Here is a 22,378-nt window from a genome sequence, read left to right on the forward strand (position 1 = left end):
CCTAAAGCGTAGAAAACTATTAGAAAGATCCTAGAAAACAATAGAAAGGAGAAATACAAGTAAAGGAAGGTTGGATTCTAACACACAACAACTGTGGACTTAAATGGAGATACCATAGGGAAACTAATGAATCAATGAACGTATACACGATTCTAAGAACAAAGTAACAATTGTCAACAGATACCCAGTTGAGGAAATACTACACCTAGATTCACCTTCTACAACAGGAAGTCAGTAATTAAATGTGTATTGCCAAAAGTAAGAACAAGCACCAAAATCTGATGCTCAGAAAACACATCTGATATCCCTACCGAGAGCAAAGACTCTGTAGTGGCATTTGTCTGTACAAAACTAACTACTAACTACATTTCACAGGCAAACTTGTAAAGCAGGAAAATCTGTACAAATCATATTTCATACCATGTTCTTTGATAATTGATCAGTATCGTTGTGTCAACATACGGAGTATATAATATTTATCTGTGAAGCTGAATTTACAGTAAGACTAAACATGTGCAAGACATTCATACAACGCTAACATCAGAATTTATACATCTACATTACCAAGCAACAACACCTGCAGGATGTTCAAAACCACCAACTTTTCTTACATATCAAAGTTTCGTCCAGCTACTGACTCTGATTTTTAGCAGAAAGTAAACTTTCCATGTCTCCAAGCTGGTGATCTGAAGTAGCAACCATCCCATTTTCAGTAGTATGACAATCTACAATCGCTGGTTGACAATTTTCTTGCCATGAAAAAACAGGCTTATCACCTCCTTGATCATTACCAATACTCATTGACTGATTCTCTTGTGGAAGGAAACATGGAACTTGGGTCTGACACTGCAGTCTGTTTGCTTTACTACTAGTGGACTGAGTTCCATAACCACCTTCTTTAAAACTAATAATATCAGTGTTACTACTGCAATGGTTCTGAAACATAAAAGTCTCAGTATCAATCTTCCCTCGAAGATCAACCAGAAGAGCCCTCAGTCTTAGTATCTCTCCCTCAAGAGCTGCCTGCCCTTGAAGCTTTCTAACCAAATGTTGATTCAAAACACGAAGTTTCTTAACCTCTTCTTCCAAATACGCAGTATGTGCCTTCTTTTTCTCTCTGTACTTCCTAACCGCCTCTCGATTACCTAAAGGCCGTTTAATCTTCAGAGACGAGGACTCTCGCCGGTTATTCGTATCTTCCTCGGAAGAAAACACCTGGGTGTGAGTGTGATAGCAAGTGTGAGTATGTGCAGCATCAGGGCCAGGTGGGTTACAAGTATGAGTGTGTGTACAAGTTCTGGTATTCTTCAACAATTCATCGAATAACGAATCAACTGACGCTGATCCTCCTGGAAGGCTAATATCATTACTATTACATGTGGTTGAATTCTGTAACAAGGCAGGATCAGAAGGCTCTACCTCTCCATCATCCATGTTCTGTTTTTTGGTTGGGGAATTTTATCAAACACTTTGTGTGCGTTACTAAAACAAAGGGTAATAAAGCAAGAAAAAAGGTTCAATCTTTTGTGGGGTTTGGATTGGTTTAACCCAAATCTTTTCCTAAGTAAACCCCTTAATTGATCAGAAATTCAACAGTGAAAGAACAGGGCCACAGTTGACATTTACAACCTAAGAATATATGCTAAAGATAGAAAGCATATATGTTGATTGATTGCACACAGCATAAATTCTCAGAAAAAACCCACTAAAAATAGGGAGTAACCCGTTAATTACAAGATATTATGAGGCTCTCTGATCTCAGAAATTAGGGTTTTAATTAAGGGTGAAAATTGAAAAATAAAAAGATGAAAACTTTTTTGAGTACCCAGATTGAGATACTTCAATATCAGAAGGAATTTTGATCATAAAACAAGATTTTGATGCTTTGAGAATCTAATAAGTGATAAAGAGAATCGTTTGTAATAGCAAAATGAGGTAGAAGATATGAAAGTCGGAATTGGAAGCAACTAGAAAGGACACCTTTTTGGGAGAGGAAGAGACAGTTTTAACTAGTGCAAGATTAAAAAAGATGATGATTCATTGTGAAGAATAGAAATATTATAAAAACATTTCGTGTTTTGGAGGGGTTGGATAGAGAAGGGGGAGTTGGTTGTTGTGGTGTGATGTTGACGGCGGAGGAGGAAAGGGTGGTGGCGTGGTGTGACGGAGTTGGCTATTACTCCGTATAACATTAATAACGTGACTAAATTGAAGTGTTTGCGTAGAGTAGAGTGATATCAAGTTATGCTTTATATGTTCTCCTTAAGGGAAGGGTCTCCTAACGACATAGGTGCTTCATATAGATTGAAATAAAAAAAATGATATTTGTGTGTGAACAAACGTTCATAGTCTACTAATAGGCAAGAAGCAGGTGGGAAAGTGGGATTAAGATCATTGTCAAACAAAAAGTTTTATATGCTTCATGGCAACCTTAGTATTTTCAAAGTCAAATTACAGACTTGTACTTACTATATTCCGCACGTCTTTAAAAGATGTTTAATCATGTCCAATAAAATGAAGTCTTATTGTGATTTAAAATCGACCATCATAGACTTGAACTATATACTCGTACGTGAAGTTATATGTAAAATCAATTAGTGATGTGATGATTAAATCCAAGCCGAGTTCTTGATAAGTTAATTACAGTGAGTATCTAGGAATGAAAACTGATTTCTAAGTTCACTCGTCAGTCATCAGTCATCAGTCATCAGTCATCAGTCATCAGAGCATGTTGCACTTGTAGCAGGCTTCAAATTGTCCACGGCATTGCACTTGTGGAGTGTCTCCCAGTCTCCCTTCATCATGAAAAGCAAACTTGATCGCAGTTTCGCCTTAAACTACATTTGTTCCTGGAAACAAATTACCATTCAGACTTTACTCTAAGCACATAATTCTGAAATCAATAATTACATTTGATGCAAACAACACCACCATCCCAAAACAAAGAACTCATCTTGCTTCATCTTCTAATTCACAATGCCGGGCTCTCTATTAACGCAACTCTGCTGGCTTCAGATCCTTGTTAGATCTAACATTGGCCATAGCAAAATCGTCCACAATCTTCAGGCCTAAGTGCTTCATCAAGAATATCCGTAGTATCTCCTCAGGATTCGGTTTGACACGTGTTCTCAAGGCCAGTATATCATGGGAATTAGTACATGCCATGTATATATCAGCTTCCACACGGAATTGCCTAGAACACAGGGCCTTCTCAAGTTTAGCTACTTTATTCTCCAGGTCCTCCAGTCTTTCCTTTTGATAAGCAGCATCTCGGTTTTGCATTGTCGAAGAAACAATATCAATGATTGGACCACCCCCTACAAACAAACCCAAGGTCTGATCACTAATTTGCACAAAAAAGTTCACTAGTTGCTTTTGTAAAATGGTACAATGAACCGATTGCACAAGGGAAAATATGATCGAGTAGATCGTAGCCATAGTGTACGGGACTATTCACTTTCTCGATTGTACTTACTCTGAGGGGGCTAGTTGTACAGGATACTCCCTTAAAGCCCAATTAAGGGTCCCAAGGCCCAAAACCAAGAAGCTCAATGATGGTCCATAACCTAAATCCCACAAGCTCTATAGATACTCATTATAGGGCAAGGTAAGAAGGGGGGTCCTCTACTCTGACACTCTACTCTCCACTTTCTCTCTCTATATTATATACTGGATACTAATGTTGGGCGGGGGCGGTGGAGGCCCCAATCCGGGGAGCCTCTCCAAGGCTCGGGTTCACCTTGCAGGAACTCACCCCCACGCTCAAAATCTGAAGGCCCGACCACACCATAAGATCCCAATACCGGAACACATAGTAAAAAGGTACAGAAAGCATATCATATTCTGCCTATTTCACCTTATCTTTGATAGTTATGTTTGTCTGAAAAATAGAAGACCAGCTGATCAAATGTGGTGTATGCTTTCGGTCAATGAAAACTTTTTAACTTGAAATGTTAGGGGTTTCATATGTACCCTCCAGGCCTCACTAACTGTCTCTAGAAACTAGCTAATGAGATTAAGTTAACTAACAGAGTTAGTTTTAAGCAGACATATTAAAATTTTGAAGGGTAAGTTATATCTCCTACCAGAGAATCCACAAAGTACAACCTACAAAATCTGACTGAACACACGGTTCAAAATTGTATGAATGATAATAAATCAGTACAGCTAGACAAAGGGACAAACTCAACTAACACAGGATTAATGAAGGCATGCATAAGCTCAACAGGCCGGACAATCAACTAAGTGTAAATCAATACTTGGTTTCAACAGGTTATAGCTTTGGTCAGAACTCAGAAGATTAAATTAATAATCAGCATAATGCAGGAATATATAGACACAACTTCAATCTTGCCACTCAGGGACAAGGATGATTCCATATTTGAAAAGCCGAGTCAAGAGAAAAAGGAAGACTGCTATTCTAATAAACTTCTCAAACTGTACCAATCTGATCAACAGCTCAGCCTTTCCGTAAGAAGTACAGACAAATTGGAGACAGGAATTTAAGTTTATCTTGGAAGCATAGTTAGGAAACAAATCAAACCTAAATATAGTCGAGTTTGATTACCGAAGTCTAAGGTGCACAACTGATTAAAACCTCACCTTCCTCCAAACAGTCCAAAGTAAATAAAAAACAACACTAGTTCCTATATGGAACAATCTTGAAATTAGTTCCTCAAGTACTGTCTAGAGATTGATGCATGTTTCATGATATGTATAAGTACAACATGAACCTAAATCTTGGAACATCAGCAGTTGGGGACACCTAAACTAACACCTAGGGGTATAAATTAATTGGATAGATTGGATTTCATGTTGCCAAGTCTTAAGTTTTGAATCCAAGTCCAGCCTAAACTTTTCACAAGTCCAATTCGTACAAAACAAAATTTTCTTCATTCACTCCAGTTAGAACAGAATTTCCTTCACTCCAGTCAAAACAAAGTCAAACCACAATTTATTGGATCGAATTAGACCGAATTTTACAAGTCCACCTCTCAATATATACCCTAAAGTTTTTTTTTTTTGAATGTATATATACCCTAAAGATTGACTCCAAATTAAACATCAATTAAAAAAACAGATCCATTAAGGATACAAGGTGGTTAATTTATTACTATGTTTTATTCATAGCCCAAGTCGAAACTCTCAATTGACACTTATTTTAGACTAGCTAAGTTGTGGCTTCAGTAACTCAACAAGACAGTGCTGCCCAAATGCCCAATTCATTCATATATATCGTACTTCGTACATGACTACATGTACATCAAAACTGACACTACATTCAACTGACGTTGGCATTAGTAAAATAGGTCTCACCATCAACAAACATATGTTAATTGTGATCAATTCAATCGAAAGTAGCTATGGAGCTGTACGACACAAATACAATGTTGAACAACAATTATCGAAAGTATACAACGCAATATAGAACAATAATTTATGATTCGTACTACATTCCACGGGAAATAGCACGGCAATCAAAAAACAGTTCAAAGTACAACAAATTTAGCAGAAAACTTGACGATCACAAAAAACCTAATTGAGTGATTGAAATAAAAACATCACTAGAAAATAATTAAAGAAACACTGTAATTGATTAATTAGGGAAGAAAATACAGAAATATGAGAGGAGACGACATACCATAACTACGGGCGACAAAAAGAGCACCATTTTGGGCGAGAAATTTTAGGTTACGAGTCAAGAGTTCACGTATCTGATCATCGGAAAAGTACTCGTGAATAACACGCGCTTGAGTTCTAAAGGCGCCGTCAACCTGTCGGCTAACGTCGTAACCCTTCTGCACGACTCCAGTCACCGTCGCCGTCACCGGCGTCAAGAGATTGCGGACATGATTATCGGAATAGTTTTCCAGCACTGTCTCCTTCACCGGAGTTACACGCGGCTTGCTAGTTTTGAATGCACCGGCGACTTTGCCAATAAAATTCTTCAACGCTGCCATTCTCTTTCTCCCTTGCCGTCTAGGTCTCTTCCTTGTTGCTCAAGTATCACTTCCTCCCTTGCTAGATTGAAGAAACTAGGATGGTGTTTACTGGGACCCCGTCAAATTGATGACTAGAGATGGCCGGTTGGGTCCGGTCTGACCCAACGCACCCTGACACAATTCACACGGGTTATATGGGTTGGATTCACTTATAACGCATAAGTGCATAACACAACCCACCTAACTTGAATGTTTTTCTTGATGTGTCGTTGGTTGAGTTTTTTCAACACCGTCCCATTGGACCCGTTGCTACCCACCACGACACATCCGACCCAACACATGAACCCTACCACACCTAACCCTGTGACCCATCAGATATGTCATCCTAATTTAAACTATTTTAGAGTGTACTCAGCCATTAGTCATGGCTTGGTCATGAGGAGAGAGAGAGAGCATTAAAAACAATAAATAAATATGAGAGATAAGAAGTAGGGAAGAGAGAGAAGCATGACCTGATCATACCCATGACCAAAACAAATTCTTGGGCATAGAATGTGGTGAGGACAAGTGGAAATACTATTGTTTATTTTCTATTCTTTATTTTGATATGGGTAGGATAAAAGTATAATAGAGAAAAAGATGTCAAAACTTAATTGGTCATCCATTGGGGATTAGTGGTTATGATTGGACATGAAAGTGGGTCATGATTAAAATATAAAAGAGAGAAATTTTATTTTATTTGATGACCAATTCTTTTTGGTCATCCAATGGTTTTACTTTATGGTAAAACTAGAGGATACAAATAGGGGACCCAAATTGAATATCCAATACAGGGGTATCATCTACTTGTATTGTATCCTCTGATTGTCTAAAACTATACCATAAATGGGGTCACCAATAAGCATTAAAATACACTTGGGTGCACTATGCACCCTGATACACCTAATAGTTTTCAATATACCGCTATTTACCGCTATGCGTTGATACAATCACCAATTCACAACCATAAGTACACTATTGAGTAAGATAGAAACAAAAACCAAAGTCGTTTTCTCTCTCTTTCATCCACTCTCTTCGTCAATTCATCTTTTACCTTTGGATCTTGGTTTTTATTTTTCCGTTGTTAGTGCTAAAACTCAAAACACTACCTCTAAAAAAAATATGAAAGTGTTATTTTACTAGCTGCGCTCATAATCACTAACTACATGTGAAAATAAAACAAAATAAAAAATCAAAATAACAACACCACATTCTAATAAATCAATCAAAATATAATTTTATTTATAGTAACTAACAAAACGAAGTTATTAGGGTTTACAATTTTTTGGCGGGAAGCGCACAAAAAGCCGATTATTTCTTCACCTCCTGGATCACTTCCTCTTTCCCGGTAGTACTTGTTAATGATTCGGGGGAGATCGAAGGCAATAAACCAACAGGTTCATTATTATGAGCACCAGAACTCGATCCAGCAGCTGTAACATTAGTAATAGGAAAAACAGAGTCGTCTATAATAGGACCATTATTCCCTTCAATTTTGAAGAATTCATAATACGGAGCACCATTGATCCATTCCATTGTTTTCTTCTTTGGTTTAAAGTTTTCACCAAACTCGTATACTGGAACGATTTTACCCGACTTTTCTGTGTTGTGAACTTCTGATTGTTTTTCGTAGGTTTTGTTCATCATTGTTTTTTCTTCTTTGAATTATCTAAGATCGAAGGGTTAACGTACGGAGAGTTTAGGAAATTTGGGTTGAAGGGAAAGGTTAGTTTCAGTCTTTATAGCCTTAGGGAATCCTTTCCAAATTATATTTGATGTAAAAACTACGAGTCCTTTTTTATTAGGTTTAGGAAAAGCTTGAAAGTTGTAATGTGGGAAGTTTATTTCCCTTAGGAATATACTAGTAGCAGTTGAATGAAGGAGGACTCTACATTATTTTTTTTGTTTGTTTTTTAACTACTTTATAAGGGTGGAAGTGGATTGAGAAAAGTCCAATCCAGTCAAGTTCTAACTTGTTGGACTGGATCGGACTCGGAATTAAATTTTCAAGTCTAATTAAGTATGAATTGGACTTGGATTTTTGGACTTGGATTTTTGGACTAGGCCTTTTGGAGTCCAAAAGTCCAATTAAGTCAAAAAATTTAAAATTTTATTTATATGTCAATTTTTCTAACCTATACACCTATACATATGTTAAGTAACTATTGTATAATTATACTCCTTCTGTCTTTAAATGTACTTTCTAGTTTGACTTTTTTTGTCTCACAACAAGATTCCAAACTGAAAAAATAAAAAGAGACGGAGGGGGTATCACACATATATGTTTAATATGTTAATTTTGACCAAAATATTAAGTAAATATATTCTTCGTTATTGACATACCAATTTGACTAAATTATTATTACATAGTATCTATTCATTGTCAATTCTATAATACAGTAGTTTTTTATATACATAAACAACTTATAAAAAAGGATAGAAAATAAAAAAAAAGTAAATAAATTATATTCTTATATGTTTTAGAAAAATATTTTTGGTTGGAAAATTTTGCACCAGTGACATGCATGTGTTAATCTTGATATCTGTTTTATTATATAGTTATAGCTATTATTTCAAAAACAATAATATAATACTCCCTCCGTCCCAGACTAGTTGTTACACTTACCTTTGCGCAAAGTTTTAGGTGATAAGTGGTTGTTTGGTTATCAATTATTATTTTATTGAAAAAGTAGATGTGATAGGAGTTAGTGGGGTATTTTTTTAATTGAATGTGAGAGAGTGTGGGGACAAAAAAAAATAGTTGGAAGAGAGACAATATAATAATTGTGGGGTCATTCCTAATTTAGAAGTGTAACAACTAATCTGGGACGGACAAAAAAGGAAAGTGTAACAACTAATCTAGGACGGAGGGAGTAACTGTTACAATCATACAACTAAAATGTTTGCAGAGTAGATTTAATTAGTAGTACTATTTTATAATCTCTTAAAATAAAAATAAGAAGGTGTCCAATTTTTTTTTTTTTGGTGTTACCACCCGGTTCATCCTTAGCGATAATCCGAATTTGGGTCAATTTTGAAATCTCTATTTGTCGGGTATATTTGGTTTGGGTGTCTGTTGGTTTCGATCGGTTTCTCGGATCGGCTCACTCTTTGACAATCCTAGATGCAACTAAAACTAGTACGTACTAGATGCACAAATATATACAGTTCGAGTGTCGGTTAGTTTCGATCAGGTTCTCGGGTCAGGTCATTTTGTGACATCCCTAGATGCAACAAAAGCTAGTACTGGATGCACAATGTGCCCTAAGATTTTGTAAATTTAAGGGAAAGTTGAAAAATAAATATGTTGTTTGAACGTCTTCTAACGTACGAGGAGACTGATAATACAATTCTTATTTAAAGACGGTGTATAATAAATATTGTATATCGGATTGAAAGTTAAGTAAAAAAGTAAACAAGTTACATCGGTACAATATAAAAGTTATTTATTTTGTAATGATAAATTTTTTCCTTAATGTGTATATATCCATTGCTACACGCATGCCTTCACAAAGGACTCTCACATTTTCTGCTATACCTCCCCACACATTAGAGAGCTTCCAACTTTCGGGGCGAATATATCCACATCACAACGTCCCTTACAGTACTTGCAATGCAACACACGAGACCATAGAGAGTTCGGTTCCCAATTCCCAGTTAACTTAATCCGAGTTCTTGAGGAGTTGTTACCTCTAATTATCGAAAATTCTAATTTCTAACATAAACGCCGTGTACCGCTATTTACCACTATTACTGTACGTTGATACAATCACCAATTCACAACCGTAAGTACAATACGGAGTAAGATAGAAACAAAAACCAAAGTTGTCTCACTCTCTCATGATCTCATCCACTCTCTTCGGCAATTCATCTTTTTTTCTTTGGTTCTATGCTTTTATTCTTTCGTTGTTAGTCATAAAACTCAAGATGTTACATCTAAAGAAAATGGGGGAAGTGTCATTTTACTAGTTGCATTCATAATAACTAACTACATATAAAATAAATCAAAACTCATAAATCAATCAAACTATACTTTATTTAACGTAAAAAAAACTAAAAATCAATTCATTGATATGAAAAGTAGTACGAAATATCAACAAAACAAATTGGAGTCCTGACGAATACTAACATGACAAATTAAAATCTAGACATGAACATAAACCTATTGAGTGTTAGAGAAATCTAATTCACCCAATAGCAAGAAATCAAGAATGAGTTGATCTAAAGACTAAAGTATAACTGAATCGTGTAACTAACAAAACGAAATTATTAGGGTTTACACCATTTTGGCGGAAGCACACAAAAACCCGACCCGACTATTTCTTCATCTCCTCCGTCGAATCCCTCTTCTCATGTTCTCGTCTTCGACCTCTTCCTGTTTCTGGGTGTTACTTCTTGATGATTCATTAGCATAAACACCAGAACTCGATCCAGCATCAGTAACATTAGTAGGAAAAACAGAGTCTATAACAGGACCATTATCCCCTTCAATTTTCAAGAAATCATAATAAGGAGCACCATTGATCCGTTCCATCGTAAAAGTTGTATACTTCTTTGGTTTAAAGTCTTCACCAAACTCGTATACTTTAACGAATTTTCCCGGCCTTACTGTGTTGCGAACTTCTGATTCTTTCTCGTTGCTTTTGTTCATGATTGAGAAGTTGATTATTTTTCTTCTTCTGGTTTTTGGGAATCAACTAATTAAGAAGGTTTAATGGAGAGTTAAGGAAATCTGGGTTGAAGAATGAAGGGAAAGGTCAGTTTCAATCTGTATTTAAAGCCGTAAGGAATCCTTTCGAAAATTATAATTGATGTAAAAATACGCGCGAGAGTCCTTTTTTCTCAGGTTTAAGAAAATCTTGAAAGTTGTAATAAGGGAAGTTTATTTCCCTCAGGAATGTACTAGACCTACTAATAGCCGTTTGAATGAACTACGGAGTAGGACTCTAGTTTCTTTTTTACTACTACCTCCGTTCTTTTTTTTTTCTTTTTTTTTTTTTAAGGGTACTACCTCCGTCCCTACGTGATATTACGCCTACTATGTACACGGTAATTAACAAATTTTGGTGAATATGTGATGGTGGGATAACAAGTGGGAAAATGGATGGTTATAAATTATAATTGTCCAAAATTATGTAAGTGAATGAAAATTAATATTAAACTATTATGAGTGGATAAGTTATGTTTGACTCCCATAATACAATATTGCAATTTTATATTGTGGTAGGCCAAATAAAAGTATAAATGTAAGTTTTATAAGCCAAAAATTGAATAAAATAAAATGTAAAAAATTCCAAAAAGGGACTAAAACGGAAAGCGTAAAGAATTTTCAGGTATAGAAGTCGCAATGGGAGTTCCTAAAGGTAATGAATAATTAACAATATACGTGTTATGAAATATAATATGGATGCCCATTATACCCCCATTAGTATTTCCGAAATATTCTAGGGTTCAGTCAAACCCTAACTATTGTATCCTATATATACCCAGTATTATATGGAATAATGAAGACAACCCTACTTTCTCTCTCATCTCTCCTGTTTTATTCACAACACGTTATCAGCACCAAACTCTAGCCGACTGAGCGAACGAGAAATAAATAATCATCTACCATTGAGGTAAGTATTATCACTTTTCTTGTTATCAAATTAGCGACTATTTTTATTTACTGGATTTGATTAATTAAGAAACAACAAGAACTTTTGATTGTGTTTTAATTTGCCGCAAGATGAGTCGGAGATTCGTACAGTTATGTTTTCCGTTTACCGAAATTGAGAAGATGCACAACTAATTTGCCGCATGTTTGTGTATGTTCCTCACCACATACTTTTGTTTATGATTATGTTACTCCGTAATTATTTATCTCATGGCAAAAGTTTAAAGATTTTTGTTTGACTATGCACGTTACTTTGTTTATCTTTATTCCAATTTTTCTTCCAAAGTTTATGGATTATGCCGCACTATACATGACTAATACTATTAAATTGGCAAAAGTGAGATGACTAGAGTCATTGTGATCCTCTAATTGTGAATTTGGTTGAGGGACTCAATATAATATTACTGCAATTGTATTATTTTTGTCGCATTATTCGTGCTAATTATTCGTATGTCAGCTCGTGCAAATTATTTTCAGCACACGTATGATTAATTAAGAAACATGTAAATTAATCCTTTGTATTCACATTGCTTTTGTTTTGTTTTAACTAGTCAAGTATTATACGATGTATCGCATGATTTGGTTAAACATAAGTTTTTTTTAATCAGTTTATTGTTGTAGATGTTCCCCAATTTTCAATATTTTGTATAGTGAGCTATGTCGAATTTTCGAAAACTTGAATTTGCGGCTCTTGATATTAAAACTATTTGTCTTGGGTGGTAGATAATTAAATTCAGCTAGATACAAAAGACACGAGGGTCTTAAAATTTAGTATTTTACTGTAAAAATATCCACAAGTCCTTTGTAATAATCTAAAGGAGAGGTATGACCACCAGAAAACTGTAACATTACCTAAAGTTTGATATGACTGATTAAATTTAAGACTACAAGATTTTTAGTCTGTAAGTGAATATAACTCAGTTATGTTCAGACTTACTTCACAGTTGAATTTATGTGGAAAGAAAATCATTGATGCAAAAAAAAAATGATGGAGAAAACCTATTTTAACTTTCACTCAAATAAGTTGTCCTGTAGACACAATACAGTGAAAAGATATTAAGAAATATTTTGAACTTATATCTTGTCTTCTTGTGGCTGAAAAATAAATAAATTAACGAGCTATTGATTAAAAAAAAAAAAAAAAAATTAAGATTCACGTCCAACTGGTCGTGCTACATTCCCTTAAGCGAATGTGACATCCCATAATGGGAAAGAAAATACCACACAACAAAAGTGGTTGAGGACGTGGTCATGGATACGAATATGATCGAGTTTGAGGCTGAGATAGTTCTCTCAATAACTCATATCCCCACCAGAAGTGGGACAAAGATGTCAACAAACAAGAACAAGATAAAAATGATACTTGACCAATGTATGTTACCGCTATGGAGAAAGAAAAAAAAAAAAAGAGGTATTGGTCTACTAAAACAAGTAGAATTCATAATAGAATTTTACTAGATAATATTGAAGAACTTAAATATGTGGTCTTGCCCTTCCCTGAAGAAAATTATTTATCAAGGGTGTTATATGTTGAAATGCGAATATACCATTGACTGTTGTTTACAAGTCAAAATAGGTTCACGACTTCAGTTTAGACTTTTGACCATTAAAGGCCCGCAGACCTTTTGGAGAAGTACAAGAAAATATGGCCTAGAAAACTATAATAGTTTCTAAATCTTGTTGTCAAGATACCCTACATTTCTTTCATTAAACTAGTGTGGTCCTGCAGACACGATATTTTTGAGAGAGATTTAAGCTAGAGTGTTTTTAAATAGTTATATATTAATTTTTGGTGGATGAGACAATAACGAAATCCTGAAGGAAAGTATTATGATCACGTTCAATTAGGTAAACCATTCCCAGAAGTGAATGAGAAATTGTATGACTAAAGATAGTGAAGATAATGTCAATAGTCATGATCGAGGATGTGAAAGTAAAATATAGTATAATCATGGGTGAATAAATGAGTACAAATGTAATTTCAAAATACACATATACACACCAGAAGTGAGATTGTAAATGATGAAAGCATGTGAAAGTTAATGATGAGAAAATACAAATTTTATATTTTTGGTTGGTTGTAGAGGAAAAATGAACAAATGTTTGGCCCATTACACCAAAGCATGTTGTTGAGCTTTATTATAATTAGCACCCATCAAAAGGGAATAAATTGTAGATACACATGGTGTATGAAAATATATGTCTAGTAAACATTGTAGCGCTCTCCGAACCAAATTTATACATGAATACATGCAAGGATTAGTGGGAAATAGCTCTCAACATAATAAAATTAGTAGTATATGATCAAGATTATAATACAATATGTTAAACTTGGTACAAATATTTGATTATGTCTTATTGACTCGCTCTATGAGCATGAGTAATATACTACATTCTGAAGATGTATACTTTTGTGATATGTACCAAAGTTGTAATGGATACTCTTGAAGAGTACAAGCTATCTTCCACAAGTTTTGTTTAGATTGTCTTGCCGTTATAATTGAGACACCAGTTTGTGTCGTTATATCACATCACAATATGTTCAAATTATAGTATTCTATAATTACAGTGATCACTTTGAGAAGATAACCAGCAGTTATCGAATGAAATATTTTATATGATATTATATACGCATGATGTGATAATCCAGGCCATCCGGGTTTAAGAACACCCGTTATGAGAATTTGAAAATTCTTATCAAATAAAATTTTAGGTGCTGACACTCCCTCATATGTTGTATATATATTGAAGGCAGGACAAAATGATGAGGTAGAGTTGTATTTCAATCGAATAGTTATAATGAATCGATTGAGAAAATAAATACAAGAGATATTAATGATTTTGAAAAAATTGTATAATGATAGGTGATTTGAAGTTCACCATGATAGTAAGTGACCTGAAGTTCACCAGAATGATAGTAGGTGACTTGAAGATCAACAATAAGTTTACAAGTATTTTGTGATTGATTTAAGTATCATAAATAAGCATCATAAATCTCTTGATCGGGGCAATCATACGTCAGCACGAAAAGAGAAAATATGAAGAAAACAACTGCATATTATATCTACTCCCCATAATCAATGTTGATCTCCAGAAGAGAACAAAAGTATGTAATATTTATCAAAATACACGTTGAAAAGTGTATTATTTAGTTGGTGAAATTTTTTATGCCCCATAACATATTGAAAATATTTTCCCAACTTAGGGGGAGACGAGCAAGAATAAGTTGGCAAAATTGAAAGATAATAAATTGATCCCCATATGAGTAAGTGTACATGCCAGCTTTATGTCCTCTAAGTATGTTTGGACATAAATATCTATGACTTGATTTTGTTGAATTGTTACATGTTCAAAGGCATAAAGGTGTATGATAGTCATAGTGCTCGATGTTACATATAGTAAGTGTTGAGAAATATATATCTTGCTAATATTTATTTAAATCTCTACACCTGAAGTGTAGATTATATATATGGTTCCAACATAGTGATTATATGAAAATGATGGCAAGATAATGCAGTTGATGATGTTATTGAAAAGAAAGAAAACACTAATATATAGTGTATGAAATACCCTTGAAGTGGTATAGATATCTGAACTATAATAGATGGCCCATGAGAAAAGATGAATGGTACCTATTGAATAAGTATTCAGATATCATTGATGAATAGCATGCGAAGTATATGTTGAAGAATTTTGATGATACCGGTAGATGATGGAACCGAATATAATGCATATGCGAGAAATAATGGGTTTTGAACAGGGGATCGTAAATCTATGTCTATTTCGACGTAGTCATAACTATAATGATTAAATGAGCTCATGGACCTGAAGTCCAACAAGATATGGATTCGAATATCCACACTGTACAGTGTTTTGCATTTTGAGTCTTACATTCATATAATCTGTAGTTAATATGTAAATGCATCATTCATCATACATTTAGTTTGTTTTGTGTTTTATCATGATTGATTTTCATTTATCAAGTTATATATGTTTCAAAATTATTATGATGTCATATATTAATATGCATCCAAAGAATGGTAAGACGGATTTGCAACTTTATGAATATTATAAGAGGAGTTTCTTACTCCAATGGGCGAATAGTTGCGAAAGAAGTATATATATAATATTGATTTAATAGCATGTTATGAATCATGCAATAAGAAGAGTTCCTGAAGAACTTATACATGATGTTCTTACACATCTAGCCCTTTAAGTTTTACATATGAATGTCATAACATTGATCAAATATTATCTAAACTCTTGAAGAGTGTTTTTGAACTGTCGTCTCAACCAGTAGTTTGAGTACTTGAGAATTATGAAATATACATATTTATTTACGGAAGAATTCTTGTACAAATATGAGTTGATTCAAAATTTTAAGATAAGAGTATGTAATGTCCTTACATTGAGTTTATTTTATGGTCCGGAAGAACCATAAATTACATTATACCCTTAGTTAGACAGTGATATAATTATTTATCATGTATAATCATGAAAGTATGACTAGAGAAATTTTGATCAACATTGATGATTACTACTACTTATAACCTCCAGAAGAAGGTTTATATATGTCCAATATTTAAGTAGAGCTGGCAATGGGTTGGGTTGGGTCGAAATCAGGTCGACCCATTTATAAACGGGTTGAGATTTTCCCAACCCAACCTGTTTAATTAAACGGGTTGAGATTTTCAACCCAACCCAACTATAAACGGGTTGACCTGAAGTTGACCCGTTTAATTTTTTTTTTCCCACTTTTAATTGTAAATTGATTTGACTATAGAATTGCGAGGTGATTTTGTTATGGCATATCTCATTGCAAAAAGTAATTTTTCAATATGTATTTGACATGAATCAAAACGTCAAATAATTATTCAATGTTGAAGGGAAAATGAGAAATAAAATCTTTCAAATCACATTATACATATATATATTACATACTTGCTTGCACTTAAACGGGTTAGACGGGTTGTTTTCGGGTTGAAAATTTCAACCTGACCCAACCCATTTAATTAAACGGGTTGGGTTGGGTTGACCCATTTAATTAAACGGGTTGAAAATCTTGACCCAACCCTTTATTATTGGGTTGGGTTCGGGTTGGGTTGGTGGGTTGGGTCAATTTTTGCCAGCTCTATATTTAAGGATACATTTGTAATATTATGTACAAGAAAATATATTTATTTCAGGTATTATTGTCAAAAGTCTGGTGATATAAATACTCACCTAGTGCATACAAGTGAACGTTTCAAAATACAGGATATGTTTTTACATGTGGTGGTACTGCCATTTCTTGGCGTTCCATGAAGCAAACTATTGCAGATACTTCTTCTAATCATGCAGAAATTTTAGCTATCCACGAAGCTAGTCGTGAATGTGTATGGTTAAGGTCTGTAATTCAACATATACGAGAATATTGTGGCATATCCACAGGGAAAGAAGCTCAAACAGTTATGTATGAAGATAATGCAGCATGCATTGCACAGCTCAAGGATGGATACATCAAAGGTGATAGAACAAAGCACATATATTTTACCAAAATTCTTCTTCACCCATGATCTGCAGAAGAATGGTGATGTACAGGTTCTGCAGATTCGTTCAAGTGAAAATTTGGCAGACCTATTTACCAAGGCGCATCCAACTGCTACTTTCAAGAAATTAGTTTGCCAGATTGGATTGCCTCGTATCAAAGATCTCAAGTTATGTAATCATGAGGGGGAGTAGATGCGCGCTGCACTCTTTTTCCCTTAACCATGGTTTTTTCCCACTGGGTTTTCCTGGTAAGGTTTTTAATGAGGCAGCATCGTTCGCGCATTAGGAAATATTTTATTTTAAGAGAGAAATTTTATTTTTGTATAATGGACATCCAAGGGGGAGTGTTATGAAATATAATATGGATGCCCATTATACCCCCATTAGTATTTCCGGAATATTCTAGGGTTCAGTCAAACCCTAACTATTGTATCCTATATATACCCAGTATTATATGGAATAATGAAGACAACCCTACTTTCTCTCTCATCTCTCCTGTTTTATTCACAACAATACGGAGTATAAAGGAAATATTTTTGTTCCTAAAGGTAATGAATAATTACCAAATATATCTTGAAATATTTATTTAATAATCTAATATGCAATTTTCGTCCAACTACTGATTACACATTGTATGCTTACTAAGCTAATTTTGACCAAAATATTAAGTAGATATACTCTCCGTTTTTTACATACCGATTTGACTAAAATATTACCTAATCATTTTTAGCAAATTATTATTACGCGATATCTATTCATATATTGTCATATTCTATTATCCAATATTTTTTCCATATATAAACAACTATAAAAAAAAGATAGAAAATCTATTATCTATTACTATATACTAAAAGAGACACCAGGAATGACACGTGTCAATTCCTGGTGCGATTTTTTCCCGCCAAAAATCACTTTCCCAAAAAAGTTTATCTGTTTTATTTTATTTTAATTCTCTACCTTTTTTTATAAACTATTTATGTATGGAAACAAAATTTAGTTTATAAATTATGGCAATAATAGATATGACGTAATAATAATTTTTCTAAATTGGTAATATTTTAGTCAAATCGCTATATTAATAATAGAAAATATATCACTCAGTATTTTGGTCAAATTACCATATTAGCATTTTAAAGATGCATATTAGATGAATAAATTCAAACGAGTATATTAAAAATGTTATAACTATGCAGTAGTTGGGAAAATATTCAGTTAAATATTTTGAGAAAAAAATTATCAAAATCCTTGCGTGCACGGTGCACGGGATCTAATCTAGGAAAAAACTAAATGAATGTTTGCAGTAGGGAGTGACATGCATGTGTGAATCTTGATGCATGTCTATTTTATCATAAAGTTATAGATATTATTTCAAAAATGAATAGAAAAATAACCGATACAACTAAAATGTTTGCAGAGTAGACTGACCCTGTTCTGTTTACCTTATTTCCACTTATTTCAGGAAAATTAAGTTCAGTTAAGTTCAGATAAGTTCAGATAAGATAAGTTCGGGAAAAATAAGGGTTGGCCAAATACAATTTATAACTAAAATAAGTTTTGATAAGTTCTAATAAGTTCAGATAAGTTCAGTTAAGTTCAGATAAGATAAGTTCAGGAAAAATAAGTGGAAATCAGGTGAATAGAACGCATAGTAGTACTATTTTATAATCTCTTAAAATAAAAAACACTCTATAAGGTATCCTAATATTTTTTTTTGTGTGTTACCACAGTTCACCTTTTGAAAGTCAGGGATAATCCGGATTCGTGACGAGTTGTAGAGAAAGTATCCTAGTAAAAAAAATAGTAGTATCCATGATCCTTTTTTGAATTTCAAAATTCGAGTTTGAACGAGTATTAACCAGGCTAATAAATGAACATGAATGAGTTAGTTGTTCGCGAGCCTAAGTGAGTAGAATATCAAGTTATCCGAGATAGTATCGCTTTATTTAACGAGCCTACATTTTATGTGGAAGCTCGTTTATTCACTTAGCTAGTGACAGGCTAATAAACGAGTTTTAATCGAGCTTGTTTAAGGTTTCTCAAAAGCGTACCAGTTCATTGACATTCCCACTAGTATACAGTTATACTTACAAATGAACAAATTGAACACGCCATCATGAGCGAATTTTCTGACATTTGAGGGACGAACACAACATATTTTATCGGTCCTTTGTGAATAATACAGGTAGGGAGGTACTAAATACAGGGAGTATTTTACCTAAATGCAAAATGATTTAAAATTCTAAACAATACGGAGTATATGTTAATTACAAGTTAAGATGTTAAACACTCCTTACCTTTTTAAAAAAAAAAAATCTAAAAGTATTGTTTTATGTTAAAAATCTCAACTTTTCCATTTTAATATGTGTATTGACATGTATTATTTGCGACACAAATCACTACAAGAATTTAGCGATAACCTAATTACGACGGGTCAAAAATTCCGTCGTAAAAGCCTTTTGCGACGGGGCTAACAACCAAACAATGACGGAATAACCGTCGCAAATGTCTTTTATGACGGGTTTACGACGGATTTACGACGGAGTTTTCTATTAACGACGGCCCCCTTTTATGACGGGTTCGCGACAGGAAATCCCGTCGTTAATCAACGATTATTGGCCTTTTACGACGGGATTTCCCGTCGTTAATAGTACAATTTCTTGTAGTGAATATTTTTCGCAAGTTACAACCTGTGTCATTTTTTTACCGAAATATTAAGTGCATATTTTTTGAGTTGGATGTGCATTTATTCATTTTTACAAATTAAATTGAAAATTTTATTTAACTTTTATAAAGTGGTGCGCGCACTGTAGTTCCAAAAAAAAAAATATGTAGTTCAAAAAATATGTACAAATTAAATAGATTATTATGATAAGAGAAATTCTCAGCATAAGATGATTTCACTGAAACCTAAAATCAAATCTTACAAATACACCCTCCATCTCATAATTATAGTCCCGTTTTTCTAATCGGATGTCCCAACTTATAGTCTTTTTTTTTTTGCACATTAAATTACTCCCTTTCTCATACTATATTATACTACTCCCTCCGTCTCTTTTTTATTCTTCATGTTTAAAATTTTTTGTAAGACAGAAAAATTTAAACCAGAAAGAATATTTATAAACCAAGACAATATTAATTAAGAATGTATTGAAAAGGCAACAAAACAAAAACTTGTATTATATCGGAACATATGGAGTATGAACTATGAAGTACTACATAAAAAATTGGAGCTAAAATTAACATTATTATCAAAATATTATTGAGTGATAAACAAATCTAACTCGCTCGATGCAAGAATTATATAATTTAATACTTAGACTAAATAAAACTTACTATCAAAATAAATAAAAAATAAACAATCGTGTAACTAACAAAACTAAGTTTGACACTTTTTGGCGGGAAGCATAATACAAAGTTACAAACCCTAGTATTTATTCGTCTTCTTCGAACAGCCTCTGTTTTCTTTGAAGAAAGGGCTAAATTTGATGAACAATATTTCTTTCCAAGACTGTAAAACACAGAATCCTGTTAATTCGATCCCAATGAAGTCCAATTTTATCTCCTTCGTGTAGGCTTCGTCGTTCGCAAACTCCTTGTATCCAATTTTGAGTGAGTACATAACTTCCGGTTGCCCAACTCTTCAATTTCAATTGAAGTAGATATTTTTCATCCCAATCAAAGAAATCAATCGAAATACCGTTATTAATGGCTTCTTCTCTCTGTAATTCATTCTCAATCATGTTGTTTTTCACCCATGACTTGTTCAACAAAAGTCGGGCTTGACCTTTATCACAGTCGGAATTTGACAGGAGTTTTGTGAATGTCCACTCCGGTTGATTCACAGCGGCGAATTGCTCGGGAATTTGATTGTTTGGAGAAGAAGGTACGGTTTCGATATCAGTAGAAGTACTTCCATAGACAACTATAGAGCGACAAGGAGAACCGCCTTCGATATCTGCAGAGTTTGCAGAAGTAGTTCCTCCATAATAGAACGACGGAGAAGGCGAAAGAGAAAGAGCAAGACATAGATCACCATCATATTCTTTTTCCTTTTTCTTAATCACTTTTTCTTTCCCTTTCCAACTTCTTCCACAACAAAGCGAAAGCGATAAATCAAGAGGTTCTTCAACTTTAACAGAGTCTGAGTCTCCCCTGTTTTCAGAGGCATCCTTCACCTTCATCCATTTATGAACCTTTTGCTTCTTGTTTGATTCATAGCGAACGACATCATTGGGACTGTTTTTAGGGGGGGTTTCTGGGCTAATCTCAGATTCTTTTTCGTTGCTTTTCCTTTTGATTGGAAAGTTAATCATCTTTTTTCCTGGTTTTGGGGAATATCAACTAAGAAATCAAGTTTAATTAATGGAGACTTTAGAAGTTTGGGTTCAAGGGAAAGGTTAATTCATTATGTATTTAAAGGAATTACATCCGAATTACATCCGAATTATAATCGAAATAGAATTATGATAATCCTTTTTTAATTAGGTTCAGGAAAATGTTGTAATATTAATCAAACCAAACTCTTGTAATATGACAAGTTTAATTTTCTTAAGATTTTCCATTTTATAATCGTGTAGATTTCAGATGTGTATATAACGCTTAACAATCAATTTAGCACTTAGTTTATTGCTCGAATTTTCAATTTATGGTGCGTACTATTCACTTGATTTATACATTCTTTTTAATGTTTATCTTATCTGATTCTTATTGTTTTTTTTTTTTTTTTTTTTTTTTTGACGAGGACTCATATTGTTACTCTTTAATTTAGTAATTTATTAGTGTGATATTGGTCTAAACAAATATATTACTCCGTATTAAATAGTATCAATACGAGTTATTTGCGTTTTAGAGGTTATCACATGCTCTTTGTTGATACTAGAAATGTTATATTGGATGACTTGTGTCCAACTTAGTCACAAGCCACTTGACGTGAAAAAACCTGACTAGCTAATTCATGTGTGATAAAATCTTGGTCCCTTATGATAGTTATAAATGTCATTTCTTTTGATTTGAAAAGGGTGGTAAGGTTACATGCATTCACCCCCATCTCGGACTAATCAAGGGACACTACAGAGGCATTCAAGTTATGTGAATTGATGCATAGAAAAAGGCAATGAATGAATAATAACCAAGTTTTCATAAATACTTGTATCAATTCAATCCGATATTTATGCTTGACAAACATTATATAGTCTCCCATAAGTCCAAGTAG

At 33.8% G+C, this 22,378-nt stretch overlaps 1 protein-coding gene across 1 annotated transcript; it reads right to left on the reverse strand.

The window, feature by feature from the left end:
* Positions 1–384: 384 nt before the first annotated feature.
* LOC110786815 (basic leucine zipper 23-like) lies at positions 385–6,113 on the reverse strand. The gene is made up of 2 exons (XM_021991395.2): positions 5,642–6,113; positions 385–3,317 (listed from the first exon to the last, which is right to left on the reverse strand). The coding sequence occupies exon 2, from the start codon at positions 1,432–1,434 to the stop codon at positions 631–633; it is 804 nt and encodes a 267-aa protein (XP_021847087.2). The 5' UTR covers positions 1,435–3,317; positions 5,642–6,113; the 3' UTR covers positions 385–630.
* Between the last annotated feature and the right edge of the window lie 16,265 nt (positions 6,114–22,378).

This window comes from Spinacia oleracea, chromosome 1, assembly GCF_020520425.1.
Source record: "Spinacia oleracea cultivar Varoflay chromosome 1, BTI_SOV_V1, whole genome shotgun sequence".
NCBI classification, from domain to species: domain Eukaryota; kingdom Viridiplantae; phylum Streptophyta; class Magnoliopsida; order Caryophyllales; family Amaranthaceae; genus Spinacia; species Spinacia oleracea.